General features: G+C 40.4%; 1 protein-coding gene across 2 annotated transcripts in view; it reads right to left on the bottom strand.

Annotated features, from left to right (window-relative positions):
* LOC126373803 (bone morphogenetic protein receptor type-1B) overlaps positions 1–19,753 on the bottom strand; it is a 79,006-nt gene continuing 59,253 nt past the window's right edge. The window contains exons 1-3 of one of the 2 annotated variants that reach the window (XM_050020107.1): positions 4,908–5,187; positions 2,109–2,296; positions 1–1,505 (exon numbers count right to left, since the gene is read on the bottom strand). In XM_050020107.1, coding sequence (XP_049876064.1) covers positions 249–1,505; positions 2,109–2,296; positions 4,908–5,172 — 1,710 coding nt within the window. In that variant the 5' untranslated portion in view covers positions 5,173–5,187 and the 3' untranslated portion in view covers positions 1–248. Of the gene's footprint in view, positions 1,506–2,108; positions 2,297–4,907; positions 5,188–19,753 lie in introns of those variants that run through there. The other variant, XM_050020108.1, reaches the window with a different exon arrangement.

The raw sequence follows: 19,753 nt of genomic DNA, 5'->3' as shown, positions 1-19,753 counted from the left end.
TTTCAGTTTTCAGTTCATAAGGTAGACGTATAATTATACAATCACTGGGGTCGGAGCTGCCTGAATAAACTTAACAATACTGAGATACAAGAACGGTGGTCAAATCTGAATTTAACTTCGATGGGTGCCGTCGGTCGACTCACGCGCGAATTACAAATAAATATCGAGGAACTTAATGAACCTAAATTAAACGTGTTCACCGTCAACTAGAGTACATATTTACACACAGAGCGCGGCCACGGCGGGCGTCACACGAGCTTGACGCTGGTGTCGCTGTGGAACTTGGCGAGCGTCTTCTTGACGCGCAGCGCCGTGAGCCGCACGGGCGGCGCGTGGTGCCAGCACTCGGCCATGACGGCGGCCAGCGCCGCCAGCGTCGGCGCCGACCGCCAGCGCGCCGGCATAGGCGGCCGCCGCCCCGCCGCCACCACCACCGCGTGCATGTCCTCGAACGATGGGTCGGCCGGCACCTCGTCGTGGTACGGCAGCGCGTACGCCTCCACGTACTGCGCCTTGTCGCCCGTGGCGCAGCGCCGGCACATCTCCCACAGCACCAGCCCCAGCGAGTACATGTCGGCCATCTTGAACGCCTCGAAGTTGGTCACGTCGAGCTTCTCATCGAGCACCTCGGGCGCCATGTAGCGGCGCGTGCCGACGCGCGTGTTGGGCGCGATGTCCACCTCGTTGCGCTCCGCCACGAACCGCACCGCGAGCCCGAAGTCCGCGATCGCGCACTGCCCGTTCCGTTTCACGAGGATGTTCTTGCTCTTGATGTCCCTGTGCGCTATCGCCGGCTTGCCTTTCGTGCCGAAGATGTCCATGTGCAGGTGCGCGAGGCCGCTGACGATCGAGTACGCCATCGTGGTGAGGCTGTGGGTGTCGAGGACGACCGTCTGCAGGTAGTCGTGGAGCGAGCCGTTCTCGTGGTAGTCGGTGATGAGAAGCATCTGCGTCCAGGAACCGGTGCCTTTTATGTCCGCCGCGATGAACCCGAGGATGTTCTCGTGTCTCATCAGGACCGTTTGATAGATTTCGGTTTCCCGGAACCATGAAGCCTCCTCGGTCGTGAAGAACACTTTGACGGCGACTTTTTCTCCACGCCACCGCGCGAGCCAGACTTCGCCGTAGCGTCCTTTGCCGATGGATTCGACCATTTGGATCTGTTTGGCGACGGTTCGTTGAACGAGGAGGGGGAGGCCGGAGCCAGAACCGGACGATATTTCTGCGTGGTGCGTGGAGGGCGGGGAAGGCGGGCGCTTGCAGGCGCGGCGTCGTTTTCTGAAGAGGAGGTAGAACGCGCCGAGCGCTGCGACGAGCGCGACGCAGAGGGCGATGGCCACGAGCAGCGTGGGGCTGCCGGCGGCGGCGTGCGGGGCGCGCGGCGCCTCCGTCACGTCGGGCGGCAGCTCGGGCAGCTGCGGCCGCAGCCGCCGGTTGCACAGGTCCGCGTCGTTGCAGCACTCGATCGCTTTCGGGTGCAAGTGCGGCACTTGGGAGCTTTTGCACTGAAATTCGCAGAAAAGGCATGTTAGAGATGTTCATAGGAAGAAAATATACCTGCGTACTCGCGTCCACTTAAATAAATGTAGAACCCATGAAATTCACATAGAATACACAATGTAATACATACAATTTTCTAATATCTCATCACGCCTAAATGGGTACTTTTTGGGTTCATATGTAGGGTAGGCCATTTCGGACGAGATTAGTGTACTCACACCGATAACCGAAGTCCACGCGGAATCGCGGCTGGCGTTTTTCATAAGGTACAAAGACAACTTGCAGTCTAATCCGAACTGTCTTGAATTTTGATCCAAAAACGGAAACCCAAGCTAAAATTTTGTTTAAACTCAAACACAAATATCTTTATACATTAGATAACATTACCTACACTTTGAATCGTCAATTTTGACATAAATATATTTTTGTCGGACGTCTCATCCGCCTAAAACTACTGCATCTTCTCTCAGCTTAACTTCCTCACCTTACCTTTATGCCTGGAGGAAATCACTTTATACAAAGGCTCCAATTACCATGTGCCTCTCTCTTACCTCTGCAATTGTTACTTTTAGAAGAAAAAAAGTGGGTATTTAGTAATTGCAACTCACCTGCATAAACCCAGACTCATCAGGCGGCAGGCATCCAGCGGTGCGTTCAAGCACCACCAGACTGTTGTCATCGAGCACCTCCTCCACAGACACGAAGCAGTAGCCCCCAGGCTGCGTGACGCACGTGCCGTTAGCCGCGCCGTCGGGGCAAGCGCTCGCGCCTGCGCACTCGCACACTATGCCCCGACCTGGAAATAAGAGAAATTGGGAGTTAGTTTGAGCCTGGTAAAACATGGCTTAATCTGACATGCACAATTTCACGTGTAGGACTACGGGCTAATGGGGTAATCAGAAGATAATAATAACATCGCCCATATATTACAGACACAAGTAAATTGATTCCAGACATGTCCTTAGAACCGGCAGATAGACCAGATCAGTCTTATTCGAGTTTTGTGGCTCATCATCATCATCACTAATTTAAGAATTTTTGTACCGATCAAGTAGTTAATGCCATTTGCGGCAAATCTACAATAAGTCACGTCAAAAAACAACTAATTTAAAAGCCACGCTCTTGTCGGTGTGGCTTATCGAAAGAAATATTTTAAAATGGCCCTAGGAAGGGGTCAAAGTTCCAATCTCTGGATGTTGTTGATGTTTTCTAATCTATGAAATACGAAGGAATTCGATGAAGGACGTCTGAATATTGAAAAGCTTGTGAAGAATTCAAAAACAAGTAACAATACTTCGAGGTTTAATAAATAATGTTAAAGCATCAAGTACGTAATTTAAAAATATCTACATATAAGTTAGTAAAACCCATTACACCGAGCTTGTCACTTAGTTGACCTCTTTAGAGCTGACAGTAATAATGCTAACGAAATTACTAGACACAAATAACTATAATGGCTATACGCAAAACATTTAAAAGCGCCATTAACGTTCATCATTTCATGTCAAGTTATATTCTAGTAAGTAAATGCTAGCATTCATTAACATTACAAAGATGTAGATAAAGACATTTTTTTTTACATTTTGATGAAAGGACAATATAGATGTGGTATCGATTTATGACAAGTTTTTGGTACCACATCTATTGAAGACGATTATTATAAGCAAACCTGTACAATCAAAAAACTGTCAAGAAGGCACGTCAAATGCTACAAAAGACCTTATATCAACAGCAGTAAGTGGACATAATATTATGATGTAAGACTCGATGCTAAAGTTTATTTTATACACAAACCTGAAGACAAAAGTTGGCGGCGCATTTTATGACTAAACCTCTAACTTCTAATATAAAACAGTACAACTATTGAACGACTTAACACACTCGAAAACGACAATCAACTACTTCAGCAACAAAGGTGAATCTGCAAATCTAGAACAAGAAACGACAAAACACTTAGGAAATGGAAGTTTTTCAGCAACCGTATTCAAGATGACGGAGCGTACAAAAACTGTCTATAGAGTCAACCCGCGTAATTCCCAGGTGGAAGATTTCCATTATTCCATTACTGCGTATCACTGTTGGTTGACCACGAAAATTATCCAGTGCATTGGTTCCGAGCAATGGTCCGTGTCATTATTGGTCCAAGACTAACTGGCCTTTGGACCATTACTTTACGTTTACGAGTAATACTATTCGAGGAACTAAGAAGGAAATAACTATATCTTATCTGCAGGTGGAAAATTAATTGATATGGAAAGATACGAATATAAAACATAAGTTAGTAGGACAGATGTTAATTCTGGAATCAACAATAGAATTAAAATCATACTTTCTAAAAACTACGAAGTTATATTGACTGTATTAATAGCCAATAAATATTCTCAGTTATAAAACCAGATTTAATGACAAAAGAAACGTCGAACTCATAATGGATGTTTAAAATTCTGAATAGCAAAGTGATATTCGCCCCGCATGTTATGTTTTCTAGTTTTTTGACGTCGAACAGGTATATGGCCCTTCGTCCATCTTCACAAAAGGTCCTAAGCACAACAATAGAGGCGGCCAGGTAAACTTTTAATTGGCATTTACAATTCTACACATGTTGGGTGAATAGGTTTTCACTGCTATTATTCGATTAGAATAAAAGGTTTCTATGTAACATCAATCAATCTGAACACAACAATGGCTCTGAGGACCTCGAAGGACCTGCAAGATTCTAGTTTAAACTAAACAGGATCTGTAAACTTATAAGTCGCATATTTAATAAGGGCAAGTCACGGTATTGTAATTAAACTATCAACGTAATGGTGCGAGTTATCTAGACCTAGCAGATATAATTCTCAGATGCATTTTCTATATGGTAATAACTGGGTTTACATTTAGAACAATTATACCTTACAAGTAGTAAACACGGTCCCTAGTAGAGTAACAACTTGTATAGAAACTTGAGATCTCAAACTCATGTGACCATAAACTAGTACTATGAATAAACATAACTACAGCTGGCTTTTTATGAAAAATATACATGTTGAAGGGAAATCTGCAAAGATTTAATTCGTGTAAAACAAACAAACTGAGAATACTGCAGAAGTTACAATCTCGTTTTAACCCTTAAGGTTGAACTTCATTCAAAAAGATAATTCCACAACAACAAAGACAGGAAACGATGAATAAATCAACCTGCATATCCTTCCATTATACAAATCAGCTGGAGAGAGCCTGGCCAACGATACTGATGTCCAACATTCCTGGCAGACTGGTGATGCTCCAACAAGAGGCACGTTATGTAAAACACCCAAAACAACACATCCAGAGAACGGGAACACTGACGCCGGGTAACGCGACACCGGCCGACCGCGTCAGGCTCAGATTTATGATCTAGTCTAGGTGTCGAAGGTGTCACGTACTTAGTCGCATGGCGAGCGTCCGAGCCGAGTCGGGCCGCTGTGTGCTATCATTTAAATATAAACTTGGGACGCCGCCGTCTGTCGCCGGCTTTATTTTTACACCACCGAGATCGGACACACACGCTGTCTCGCGGGAGACGGAGGACGAATGCGTGCGGCTCGCGTGACGCGCGGCACTCGAGTGGCGGGAGGAGCGCGCGGCGGCGATGGCCCCTCCCTCCCCCCTCCGCCCCGCGTGCAGTATGCACCGCTGCAGCCTCCACATGGCTTCGCAGATAACAGCGACGATCTACTCGGTACATCGGTACGCGCTGCGAGGAACGCGATTCATTGACGGTGCCGCGATAATGCCAACTGTTTACACGATCCACTTACTACAAATAAACAGTAGCGGGCACGCCAACTCATCAACACTAACAGTTTAGCTAGGAATTTGCACAACACTACGACCTATAGTTTCAATTAAAAGAAACATTTCAATCATTGATAAATAAATAGTATTTTTGTAGTAATTTAATAATATTCTACAAACAGATCGACATCTTTACAAACGATGACGATAAATGAAACACGTTTCATCTCGGTGTCGAAATACGCGATAATTTTAGCATGCATCATAAATAAGGCCGCAGTTCCTGAAATTCGCCATCTGTCGGAAGATGCAGCTTTTTCTAGTTTAATACCGGCACTTGCTTGGAGAAAACACATGCACTTTATAATATTGCAATAAAACCCGAGTCATAGTGTGGTGGTAATCTACCTATTAAAGTTAATAATTTGCATAGCTTTAAACGCTATTTTATTGCAACTTCCTCTTGAATCAAGTTCAATAATTTCCTGAGTTTCACCTTTGAGAAGCCTGCGTGCGAAGTATCCCAGCGCTTGTGACGGATTTGGTCATGGCGCTGCTATCTCGAGTTGCAAACTTGATCTCACCAGCCAGCCGTATGTGCTTCACGTAAATAACGGCATCATGCGCATATACTAATGCGTCTTGAGGATGTAGCGGAGGGAGTACAACAGAGTGACGCGTGACGATTGTCAAATCGAATGCAAAGCGGAATTAAACGGAGCAATAAATTCCAATTACATGTGGCTGGCATTGTCCCGCCCGTCTGGGACGTCAATTTGCAAATAATCGGACTTATTAGCTTAATATGGACCGCGATTGGCCTCCTAATGCGTCTCCAATCGTGAGTATCGCGACATCGTATACGAAGTTTCCCGTGGGAAGGTCTTGATGGTCACCATCAGAAGCTCATCAGCGCGATTAAATCTATATCATAGCGTACAAAGCGATTGCGAGGAACTACTTTCACACATCGAATGTCTTTATAATACGGATTGTTGATAGCAGTAGTGGTGTCGGTCGCAACACGGGCGGACAGCTTTCAATTCGGCAAAAGCAGATGTTTCTTTAAGTACGATACTACTGCAGACGAGACGGTACGATCGTTTGTACAAATCGATTTGTTATAAAGATACACGAGTAAAAGGGCAATTGATCAAGATGAAATTGATGTTGAACATTGCATCGCACTCAATCTCAGTTTAGATATGAGTAAACTGGACCGACGTTCTGTCGACCGAATTGAATTATACGATAAACATCGGGGTATCATTGCTCAGAGTAAGACGTGAAGTTTAATAAATACACAATGTTAGCGAACCGATAGGGCAGCGGAGCATACCGAGTGTAGCAGGCGTGTAACGCCCCCTTTTATCTCGTGTGGTTCTGTCGTGACTATTGCAAATGGCATTCAGTACCGATCATGGTGAGGAGCGAGGGGTCATCAGCGCGCGCGCGCGCCGGTGATCTAGCGACCTCTCGGATTATCCGAATCGATCGATAAGGTCCCGAGGGGCGCGGGGCGCGGGGCGCGGGCGGAGGGCCAGCGGGGCCAAAGAACATAATTTATTCGGCGGCAGAGTGGCGCGCCGCCGAGGTGCCGGCCCGCGCCCCGCCCGCACCCGCGCCCCAGCGCGCGCGCATCTCCCGCTCTCAACAAAACAGGATCCCGTCACCATTTTTTGTGGGCCCGGGATTAAGGAGTATCAGGTTAAACGCAGGTTACGTAATAGTTTTTACACACCCTTAATCTTGCGCAGGTTTTTGGGACAGCAACCGTGTATTAAGTTTCTTGGGCGTTTATTTTGTTGGTTTTTAAAAATAATTTGACGGAACTAGCGAAGCCAACTATCGAACCTTTACAAGAAAAGTATGAACTAATAATTTAGATGCACAGATCGATGGACAGTTTAAAGATAAACTACAGGTATCATAGGTAGGTAGGTACTTTACTTCTTGCTAGATTTCTAGCATAAAATCGGTAATTATATTTTTATTTTATATTTACTTCATCTGCTTGTGAGTGTGGAACCGTGCGAGCGATAAGCGCGTCACAGACAATATTTGCGTTTGCGCATATCACCGCGCTCGTCCGATTACGATCCTTCCACCCGGTGTACTGAGTGCACGACTAGTTGTAAACACTACGAAGATTACTAGTTCTACAAGTTCCTATTTGCTTGTTGCTTACAGACAAGACCACATGTTGTCAACTTGTCACCAACTGGTTTGACTGATAACAGTTTTCTATTCCTGGCCCTGTTTCAATATTATCAGAAGTCCGAAAACAAATTCAGAGCACCTACACTAGAACGGTGACAAAGTGAAATGATCAAATTATAAACTACACTGGTGTCGATTCGGGCAACCACCTACTTAATTTTAACTTAGTTTCACAGGACTAAAACTATCTGCATCTCTTTTTTACACATATTGTAAGTGAAGAACGGCAATAATAAAAGAGCTGTCATACTAAAATTAGGTTAAGTTTGTGTCCGCCGGAATAGGCGTCATGAATCTAAATGGTAGTTATTCTATAAAAATAAATGATGACATGTCTGTATAATTGTTGACTTCAGTAACCAAATATGTACAAATTTTGCTTAACCGCAAATTCTTGCAATCGTGTCAACATTAAAATTTTGCGCGCAAATTGTTTTTAACGCGACTTATTTAGAGCAACGCAGTGCGGGACCGAAATAACTGAGAGTAAAGACACCTTGTCAACCAGGTTCATTGGTTTTTACACAAACAAGTCTCAAGAATCAATATTTACCAGAACCGCAGTGTGAAGTGAACCCTTATCTCTTACCTGACGTGAGAGTTGGTGCTTTATCTGAGAGCAACGACCGAACCTTAGCGGCTAAAGTGTTGAAAACGCAAATTTTTGGATTAAATTATAGGCTCATCAATAAAACTTCACTGATAAGAACTACTGTTGGAATTATTGTCATTTCACTATCTAAAACTGAAAAACCAACAATTATATCGTCTCCTTTATATTATGAAAGTCCAACATGGGTGCATTAGTGGCACTTACTTTTCTTTAATGAGACTTTCCAGGCTACGTTCTCCAAAAATATATAGATGCCGCTATACATGGTTGTTTTTGTTTAACCTTCTAATTTCATGGATAACAGTCATTGCATCTTTTATCATTGTTTTCGGGTATAAATCATGACTCTTGTTATTACACCTGACACAACACTCATTATTATTCTGAATATAGGTAGCAACATAATTCTATACCATATCTGAGCCAAATATTAAGCAACAATTATTTTTATATATTCAGCAATGAGAAAATAAATCTGCACAACGCCATCAATATTGTTTTTTGGAAAACGTATCTTGGAAAGTCGCTCATTAGAACAAATACTTACATCAAGGACGCGAGGACGAACTAGCACATCGTACCTCGTAGTGAAATTACAAAAACCTGCTATCAATGATAACCTTGTACTAATTATCATTAAGCGATATGATAATAAAGCATTACCTCTTAAGGTACCAAGAACTGTACGTGACAAGCAACACGGGCTTCGGAGTAAATGTATGAGTCGACTGAGATTACCGATCTTCTTCTATCGTGTGGGTTGTGAGGTGGATTACCAACCCCATCAACCCTGGTGTCAGGGTTACTATTGAGCATTGAGCCGCCAAAGGCCCCTGACATGGGTCATGTAACGACTACAGACTAAGGAAAGACTACTGGGTTGACGACGCGACCATTGGTCTCACAAACTAACAACCCTTACGAAAGAATTAAAAAGAAAGCATTAAATCTTGGTCTTCAATTAGTGTCACTGATTTGACGTTAGATGATTTAAAAGACGCGTCATCATCATCAAGAGAATCAAGTTTTCCGTTTTAATTATAACTTCATCCTGCGACCGCAGAGCAACTATTAAAGAGTCCTGTCATACTAAAATAGCAAACTATTTTTACAGCAGAACTAAATAGACTTCACCAAGTGTAATGGGCAGCGCTTAATAGCGCCCCTCCTAGATTTATCTCCACAATTAGCGCCCCATTTGCGGCCATCTGACGGGAAAATACGCTATACATAGTTGTTGCACTGCGCTAATACATTTCGCTCATAACTTACTTCTACGGGATATAGTGGTTGGCTGCGGGATCCTTATTACTTCTACTGCCTTAGGGCTGGGAATATTCTAGGAAAATAATGATGTAGGAGATTTTGAAAAGACAAATATTTACTTTTGTTCATAGACACACCGTCGAGTGTTTTTTGCTACTGCTTCTCTTCTATCATGGGAGTTGTGAGGTGACCAACCTCAACAACCCTGGTGTCAGAGTTATAATTGAGCCACCAGTCTCTTAACATGGCTCATGTAACGGCTTTGTACTTACACGGCTTAACGTGCCTTCCGAACATCTTACTTTCGGACAACCAGGTGATCAGTCTGTAATGTCCTAACCAGACTAGGGATTACACAGTGATTTGTCGTGACCCACCGAGATTTGAACCTTCGGATCATGAGCCCAACGCTCAACCACTGGGAGGCTGTTTCTGTTCTGATATACATTGTTTCTGTTGTGAGATATATTTTTGAGTTTGAGTTCGATTTGTATAGAACCTTGGCTCAAATATTCTTTGTGATCATTACTTAGTAATGACTGTGATCATATTGAGTAGCGAGTGTTGTACTATTACCATCTTGATCGATTTCACTTGCATATTCATAGTTTGGATCGTACGTAATGCCAAGTTTTCCATTTGATTGATCGAAGACCGTTAACTAAACTATTGCTTCGGTGCAGAGAGCTCTAGTCAGTGGTTTGTAAGTCATTTGCTGATTTTCCCCTTTGATCGTTTGACTGTAATGAAAGCTTTACGTACATATGGAGCAAGAATACGATGATTTTGATACTGGCTACAACTGGGTCGTGTACTAGGTTCAAGAGAAATTATGAAATTCTGATTAAGACAGATCTAAAACTAACGAATTTTTTTTTCTATTTTACTTATTTATGATTTTTTTTTATCAAGAAAAACGGAGTAATAAGTAAGTCCGACATTTTATCACGTTTCCCTATGACGTCACTGTGTGCTGTTTCATACAAATTCCATGGTCATTTCATCATGGTGTTTTGACGTTTAGTAAAAAGTAAATAATTTGACTAGTTGGAAACTCCAGAAGACAAAAAGGGATTCATTCAAAATTGACTGGGTAAAAAACATGCATTATGACGTCTGTTGACTGACACATAATGATGTAAACATAAGTATAAAAATCGATATTACTTATAATATTGTCTCTTGTTTTAAGAAACTTAATCTAACCGGATCCGGTACAGAAAATAGAACGAACAGTCTACGTCCTATTTCACGTATTCTATTCGGGACCACTTGACCAAAATTCGCCCTAATTACACAACCAAAGGGCATCGGTTCACAGTGTTGAATATTAAACTGTTCGATACGGTATATTTCCATTGACATGAGCGCACAGCATGTAACTGTAGTATTATCTCTAGACAGGAAATATTCCATAGACGGTAAAAGGTGCAAGATTGATACGCATATCGATCTATTGTGTACAACAATATTTATTGTTAACAGAGAATTACCAGTGAGTGGGCAAAAATAATCATGTGTAAAGGCGTAAATGATGATGGGCCAAAGTTACTATCTCTAGAGGAAAATTGCAGATATAATTAGTTGAAACTTCTAGTGCCGCTATCAATGCTGGTGAATGAGTCTGGGTCCAGCAAAGTGATCGATTACGTATGTTGTCAGTATGTAGCCGGGCTGATAAGGAACACATTACAACATTGTTCGCGTCATTCATTACATTTCTAAACTAAACAGTAGGAATATTAACAATAACACGATTGCTTTGTCCATTATTGCGTTACTATCGTCCGCTGTCAACGATTCTACAGTAGTATTACGCTTATGTTAATTTAACAAATATTTTAAATGATTTTGTTATTGCAAAATATCTAGGAAATTCTGATAACAACATTTCAGGAAGGATAAACTGCGCAATTTAGGACACTAACACTAATCGTGACGATAATCTTAATTGCAGAGGTGTGGCCGCTATCAACCTCGGAGAGAAGACAATCAGGTGTCGACCAAACTTGATAACGTGTTATTTTCGTCAAGTGTGTCACGCGCTCCCAACCATCTGACGTAGACCCTTGATACTCTACAAACACACAAATACACAGGAACCAATAATGTTACAAGACAGCCCAACCAAAAGTAGCCAGGGCTTCTACGCAGTTGAATAAAGAAAGATATGAAATCGAATGATATGGAACAAGAAAACGTAATTGGTATAGATATTTACTATGACTTTATCTAAGAGATTACCGAACAAAATTCATGTGTATCGGATTACAAAACAAATACGAATGAAGTGAAAATAGAAAACCGTAAAATATCAACTAGTTGAACTGACACTGTAATTAATGAACTGTCAAAAATGCAAAGATACACAAACAGAACGCAATAGATAAAACCTGATTAGAAAACAAAGTGGGCGATAAATCTTTTAAGAATTAAATACAAATACTGTCTGTCAGTCAAAGCTCTGTGTCAAAAAATTTCAAAGTATGATTGACAACATACAATTGTGTTTTAATAGTGAGACAAAAACTAATAGCTCGTAGGTGGATCTGGTATGTAACATACAAATCAATACTTGCACACGACGCAACTGGCCGGCAGACGTATCCCATGAATACAATTATGGTTAATTCAGCCTGATCGGCTTAATTCGATAATGTTAGCTGCAGATAACCTTTAGATTACTTTTTGTCTGAAATTGTAATCAATTGAGTCGACTGGTTTGTAAAGTCTAGCAAAAAAGTTAACTACAGATCAAGATTTTGAATTGTAGTTGCAAAATGTCAAGTATGCCAAGATTTATATGCAGAATGCTGGGTTAGACTGAGCCAATGATTGGTGGTGGGCGATTACAGGCAGTTGTGATTTTGCTGTTTGTTTGATCCTTATGTCAGTGGGTGTAGGTTGAGTAGTGCTTGTCGTGGGTGTGGAGGTAAATGGCGAGATGGACGGTAAGGCACGACAGGTGCCGCCCACAGTGTGAAAGTCGACTGCCCGGCCGCAGGGGACAGAGTTATTGGACTAACGTGGCCAGGTCAGAAGCTAATGAACTGAAATGTAGAAAGTGTCCTGATCGTGGAAATCGACAGTAACAATACAGAAAGAATAATATACACTATCGACTCAATGTGGCGAACGAAATTAAGGTTAACGGAAACTTCCAAACCTGAAACTCATAGGTTCATCAGCGGAAGATGATATTATAGATACTTAAGTACGAGGACATCAAGCAAAAACTAATTTCAATCTTAACCACCACGATTAATGTCACATTAGTTCTTTACATACTAGTAACAACAATAATACAGAAAACATCGGTAACTAAGAAATATGTATTTAAAAGCAAGGCCCGCTATGTATACTTTATCAAAACATGATACAAAACAATATTGTACAAACAATAACAATAAAATAGTTATCTACGAAGCAATATTTTTTATCGGTTAATTGTTTTACCTTTAACCTCCTCCGCATTCATCAGATATGTTTTCTAAAGCAATAAATAAGGATTCCTTTCTCGAGTTGACCACACCTCATGGAGACGCGATTTTACAAATCAATATACAATATCTGTTGATTGGCTATTCTCATTCTCTGGTTTGGACTGTGTTGTAATTTGGACCTTAAATCAAGGGAGAAGAAACTGTAGGCAGTAGAGATGTTATTACAGAATGGTATAATATACAGTTGTGACAGAGCGTAGTCATTATTAATGACAAACTGCTGCGACACGGCATTAACGATCAGGATTGTGTGTTTGTGCGTGGGCGCATGAACTCTTCACCGGCAGACGTCTGTTTGGTAAACGGTACCTTGTAACCTTTATGGCAATCTCGTAAAACTCCATCATTGTAGTCAAACAATCAATTGCCACTGCTTGAAACGAGTCGGCTGAGTTGCAGCGTAGTCATTTCATCTCTCAATTTATGTAGGTAGCTTTAAACAGTAACTTCTTCAATACTATAAAAAAAACCCCGGCTAGTACTATACGTACAATTTGTGGGATTTAAACACTGGAGTCCACATTTAGGAACCATTCAACTTATAGTAAAAATAAGATATATCAGAACTGCCTGTCATTTAACACACCCAAACACACACGTAAACTTTGACACGAACACCTGCTTGGGAAACCTCTTAGCTACCATAGGTAATAAAGTCTTGAACTGTCAGACAAAAAGCGATAAAAGTTTGGAAATCCCTATAAGCTTGCATAATAATGAAACGCTATTAAAGCAGTCAAAACAAACGGATGGCGCAGGTCGAAGTGTTTAATGGTTTCGCGTAAGCGACTTCCGCGCTATTAGATGTTGATGTCGAACCTACGACCGACGACACGCATTACTATTATGTGCTCATAACGGTATCTGTATCGGAGAAATTCGATAGCTAAAATAAAGATTCAAATTCTACTACAGAACTAGATCAATACTTGTAACCTTTAGACTTGAAACATAAGTTAGGTTTAAAAAATAAAATTAGGTACTGGCGCGATATGCAGTAAAATGATATCCAAAAATACGAGAGACGTTAGAATAAAAATACTGGTATTATTATTTAAGCCGGTCACAAACCACAATATTTAATGTCAACGACTCATAAACTTGCTCTAACTACACTTCAGTGCATCAACGGCCCAATCTGTAACGCGATATTCGCCAGAAAGGAACATTCAATCCGGCTCAAAGGACCAAAAAACATGGCGTCGCTCGGGATTTCGGTTTCGTCAACTAATACTTTATTTTTTAACGTGAAACCTAAGACGCCTAATTGACAGCTGTTGTGTAACCAGGCTTGCTGTTGGTCGCTTGTAATCGACACTAATGAACATAAAAACTTGTTAATATTCACCAAAACTGTCGGAGAATACGCATTAAATCACGCTAAACAAGACATTTTTACGTTTTGATTAGAAATGTGACGATCTTGATCGTTGTATAGATAGCCATAACGCAGTGTGGTTGATCAGGAAACATAATTTCCATAGCAATAATGACCACGCCGACGCAAAAAAGATAAAGCATAAGGTAATGCATGTATTCTAACTTTAGTTACGGTGTAGGCGTCTCTTTCTTTAGTTGCGATAGGAGAGACGAGTAAAGATAATAGTCGCTCAGCAAACCTTTGTCAATGTGCAGTGGGATGTTCAAGATGAACGTGTACAACGTTCGTGAATTTATTACACTCTGATAATAATAATATTTTGAGAAGAGTATTAGGCGTCAGTAGCACAAAGGTTACATAGGTACATACTATGATGAATAATCGCTACCGTTGTGTGAATTTTAACGAGAGTAAGTATAGGACGTTTATAAAATATTTTAACAGAGTTGTAAACAATACAGTTGCAGACGCGACATATGAAATCCAATTTAAAACTGATAACTGAGTATATTATATGAGCAAGGGCTTGATCTTCACCAGGTATGCCACAAAAAGAAGTAGTTTCTGGCCTTAGTTTTTATTCTGGGCGAAAGCCCACATAGTGGCAATATTCACAGCAGTAATATCCCACCTCAGTGCCTTATCCTTATCTGTCCACTCAAAATGCTAGAATGATTTAGGTATCACTATGAGAGTTTGTAGCATCTGCAGCATAAGAGCTGCATTATCATTTATCAAGACGTAAGATTGGGCTCGAACAGAACTTATTCCCAAAACACATTTGAACCCAATATGAGGCTACGTGTTCGACAACATTAAATGATCGTAGTTTATGATCACGAATGGTTATCCACTCGATCGGGCAGATCGGCTAGAAAGTCCTGCCCACGCGTGCTAGAGGTCAGACGCCCAGACGCCCACGCGAATTAGACTGTTGAGCAAGAGGCTGCTCTGGCAATTACCGCTGTAATTGATGATCATTGCAGAATGATGCGGAGGAGGCTCCGAGTGCCATTAGTGCACATGATAATGCCTATACTGATACCTTGTTTACGAGGGCCGATGCTAAGTACTGGAAGCCTTCGGGACATTAGTCTACGATAGATAGAGAACCGTGTAGTAGCTAAGGTGTTTCTTGAGTATAAGATGCGCAGGGTTGTTTTTTTATTGTTCACCGTAAATATAGTCTGAAATCAATTAAGCCGAACAATCTTGTCATTAGCTTAGAATGTTCAAAGTAAACTTTGCTAATCTAGTGACACTGATGGATATGGCAAAGAGAAAAAGGAATTTCGAGCTGTGAATAAACACGGAGACGCTGGATTAAATAAACATGGTTAATTTAGAGATATTTGCGCTAACGGTTATGTTATGATGGATGTGATGTAGAGAAAAAAACTGGGGATGGCCGTTAAATTTTTTGATAGTAGATTAGCAAAGTGCCTGCGCAGGTCAAAGGTGGGCGTCGCGTGGAAAACGTTACCGCACGCAGTGACACCCACATAAATATTTAAAATGGAAATATGAAATTAATGCAAAATATGATAATGACGCTAATCATGAGGCACGACAGGATTCTTTATATAAATTAGTAAAGTTATAAAGATGGTATTAGAAAGACATTAGCTTTATTTCACATAACTCGTGCTGTGTTGGCGCCAAATGTGGAAAAATAATTTTATTTAAATTATTCTAAAGCAGTAAATCGTTCAATAACACTAAATTTTATTAATATTTCAACATACCACGGCCATAAAAGTATGTCAAGTAACACAACACATTTATTGTCAAATCAATCGAAAGGGTTAGTAAATTTTTAATCAATAAATTAATGTAATAATTTTTAAAAATGAATTCCATGTACGGTATAAGTAACGATGTTATTTTACACCAGCAATAAAATAACAAAACCAGAAACAAGTTTCCGCATTTACGCTCTTGATACGTGAATCAGTTACTTTCCCTCCACCGCTAATAAAATATTTTATCTATTAATGCGACTATAAAATCTTTTGTTTTAACTAATATAAAAGCGTCATAAAACCACTTTTGTAAAGTTTTATAGCTATAGTTTATACTAATGGACCTCCAAGACATCGCTAGATCGCGTGGTGACCATATAGCAGCATTAACGAATTCTTGCGTCGAATCTAAATCCGTTGGTGGATATCTAAATAGTTGAGAGGTCAAAGATTCGCCCCAGGCCCGTGGCATCACATTTAATTAATTATTTAAATTTTAGCGTCAATAACGTAGGGTTAAAGCTGTTAACCCGGCGTGGAGGTGGATAAAATTATACCAGAGACAGTAGGGGCACTGTTCTATAACGACGAGCAAAGTCCAGTGGAAAGAAAAAAGCTGGTTATACTATTATCAAAATGGGAAGTCAGTCGCGACATAAACGCTACTGTCAAAACAGTTCTCAGAATCGCTAACAACCTTAAAGATAACGTGTTTTCCGTTACACTTACAATATTGGACAATGATAGGTTTACAATTTCGATATCAGTGTTAGGTATATAATCCGCTAATTTAAAAGGTTATTAAAAAAGCAAGATATAGGTACAACTTGTTTACAAATTACACATTAGATATGACTACACATGATCTGGCAAGGTTTTAAGTATAGTAATTAAGACGTTGATTTCATTTCACGTAGTAGGCTTAAAGGTGTATATCAAATATAAAAGTACTAGTTTTTCAACAGTCACTAATATTCAAACCTTAGATCTCTCAGACCCAAAAAAAGAATTGACAATTTAACTTATCTTTCTCAAAATAAATTTCTATACTGGTGGAATATTTAAGGTTCTTAGTAATATCTTGGAATTCGTTGCTTTTGAAGCACCTACCTTATTGAATTATGAATATTGCGAAATATAACATAGACTAACCGGTTCGAAATTAATTTGTTGAGGTCAAATTGTCAAAGCCATACTTATTTATTTTGACCGCGAGATCTTTATACAGCAACGCGGACGAAAACTTTTTTATATTACTATTTTATTGGTCAAGAAAATAAAGTTAATCAAAAGCAAACAGTATAAATTTAAAAAACATGAAATTTTGTTTTATTGTTCGGATTATAATTTACAAGTTGTGACTTATAACTCGTACATTTCCTTACAAACGTTTGCACAATACCTACATGAGTTTTTACGATACGAATCGTAGTCATTGAACAGATTTTGCGCACTTTTTAATCACGTAAGAGTTTTTACTGCATGAATCATCGATTCCACGTGGACAGATAATGCTAGCTCAACAACGCAACAAAAACGTAAGCTTAATTAGGTATCAGCCTAATTAAGCATTAATTAATTATACTTATTAATGCTAAGAAACCAGAAACTGTAAAAAAGCAAACGGCTTCAATCGAGCCCATCATCTAATATTAGAAACAAATGAACACCGTTTATATTCGATCAACTTTCGAATCGGATAGAATGAAGTAGATTTACCGACAGCTTACGACGTTTATGCAAATAGTGCGGTCCATTGATGAGGCCCCATTGAGACCTGTAACGGTCCAACTGGTCCCCCAGACGCGATAAATGGCCCGCGCTGCCCGGCAGATGAAAGTATTTAATCAGCCCGCTTATAGCTCGCACTCGTAAAACAGTGATTCTTGAAACACGTTCGCCATTATCGCTTCTCATTTATAAAAGCCGAATGAGACTTATTTTGTCACGCCCAGGTGTGCGAGATGATGTATTGGAAACAGTATGAAAGCAACAAAAAAGGTTAATAAGTAAACTTCGCATTGAAGACTACTTTCTTTAACAATGTTACAAAAATAGACACTGTTACATCTTTGTGGTTACATGACTAAGAACTATAAATGTCAGTACACATAAAGTATTGATCTCAAGTTGTTTATTGACGCTTAGTGTCTTACAGAGTCGAACAACATTATTACTACTAAAGAGGTAATGATGACTTTATAAACGGCGATTCGTCGACAACCATCATGTGTTCTCAAAGGTCTTGCAACACCTTGTTGATTATGGTGTCTACCCACTCCCATACACGTACGTGTTTCGTGTTTGGTCGGTAAAACATAATTCTTGATGTTAGGAAAATTGAGCTGGTAAAGTTTTGATAGAAAAGTATTATTTATCAATATTAGTATATTTATCCCTTATCTCATGACTCATGACATGGAGAATACCGTCTCGGCACTTTTAGCAATAGCTATGTCATCATTTTGTTCTTATGTTTATTAAGAATCTATCTGCATATTTCAGTTGGCCAGCATGGCGCTTCACGTCATTATCTATTGATAGTATCAAAACCAACAAGTCATAACACATTATTATAACCACTCCACCGATGCTTTTTATTTCTATTAAGGAGAAATTCCCAAGCATAATAATTAATAATTCAATTCAGTCAGGTGCAGCGCGAGTATCATTTCCTAGAATCCTAATGTTAATATTTTACATACCAAGAGACACTATTGACGATAAAAACGCGTCTGACTTGCTATCAACCTGATATTTGGTTGACATGTCTAAAATCGGAAGGAATGTCGTAAATGAGGTGAGGGGAGTACACGCTAGATCATGAGGTTTCTAAGTTACCTACACCGACGCGTGACTTCCCTTCTTGGCAATCCGGAGCGTCCGGACGCTCGTTTAGTAATACACCTTCCTCAGTACATCTGTCCTACCTTGAGCAATACGCACAAAACATCCTACGCCAATTGGCGAAACATTTTGATATGTCATCGGAGGAGCATCATCTACCAAAAACGGCTTCTACGCTAAGATGGCACCATCTTGTACTTCGCACGGTCTCTGCTACACAACAGTTAACATCCGGCCATATCGTGTGATCTGCCACATCGGAAACTCGAACGAGTTCCCGGTGACCTCTACTCCGTCGACTCGCAAGATCAGTTTATTGCTTTCGATAGACCAATAAACTTTCTTTCATTGGCGCAACTTAGATAAACGTTATCTAAATTGAAATAATCAAAAATCAATCTAAACTGAATCTCGTTTATAAGTGTTAAAATACTGGCCGTTTCGTGACCAGAGTCGACGACTAGTTATCGGTTTCTAAACCGCTGATTTTATCGCAAATGAGAAATTATAGAAGGCAGGAGTTGAAAAATTACAAATTAACAGATCTTTAAAAACATTTAGAAACTCTTTATATAAATTAATTGGCTACGATACATTCGAAGCACCTTGCATAAGAACCGAACGCTCTTTAATAATACCTTGTCAAGACTGAAAATTTTAAACAATTACAATAGGTGACATTACTATCTTGAAGAGTGTTGTATAACGTTGTTACATGATATTACATCGAGACAAAACATGATTCAGGTACGCGTCGAGTCAAAACATGCAAGTAGTGTGTTGTGGAAGAGAGTATTGAGTATAGAAATGACTTCATAACGCCGCACACAGGCGCGAGCGCAATGGACAGTGTGCACACACGCACGCCACTTCCGGCCGCATCTGTGAATGACGCGGGCACGGTGCTAGGGCTAGGACCTAG

This window comes from Pectinophora gossypiella, chromosome 16 (assembly GCF_024362695.1).
Source record: "Pectinophora gossypiella chromosome 16, ilPecGoss1.1, whole genome shotgun sequence".
Taxonomy (NCBI): Eukaryota; Metazoa; Arthropoda; class Insecta; order Lepidoptera; family Gelechiidae; genus Pectinophora; species Pectinophora gossypiella.
This window is presented reverse-complemented; position numbering and strand designations above follow the sequence as displayed.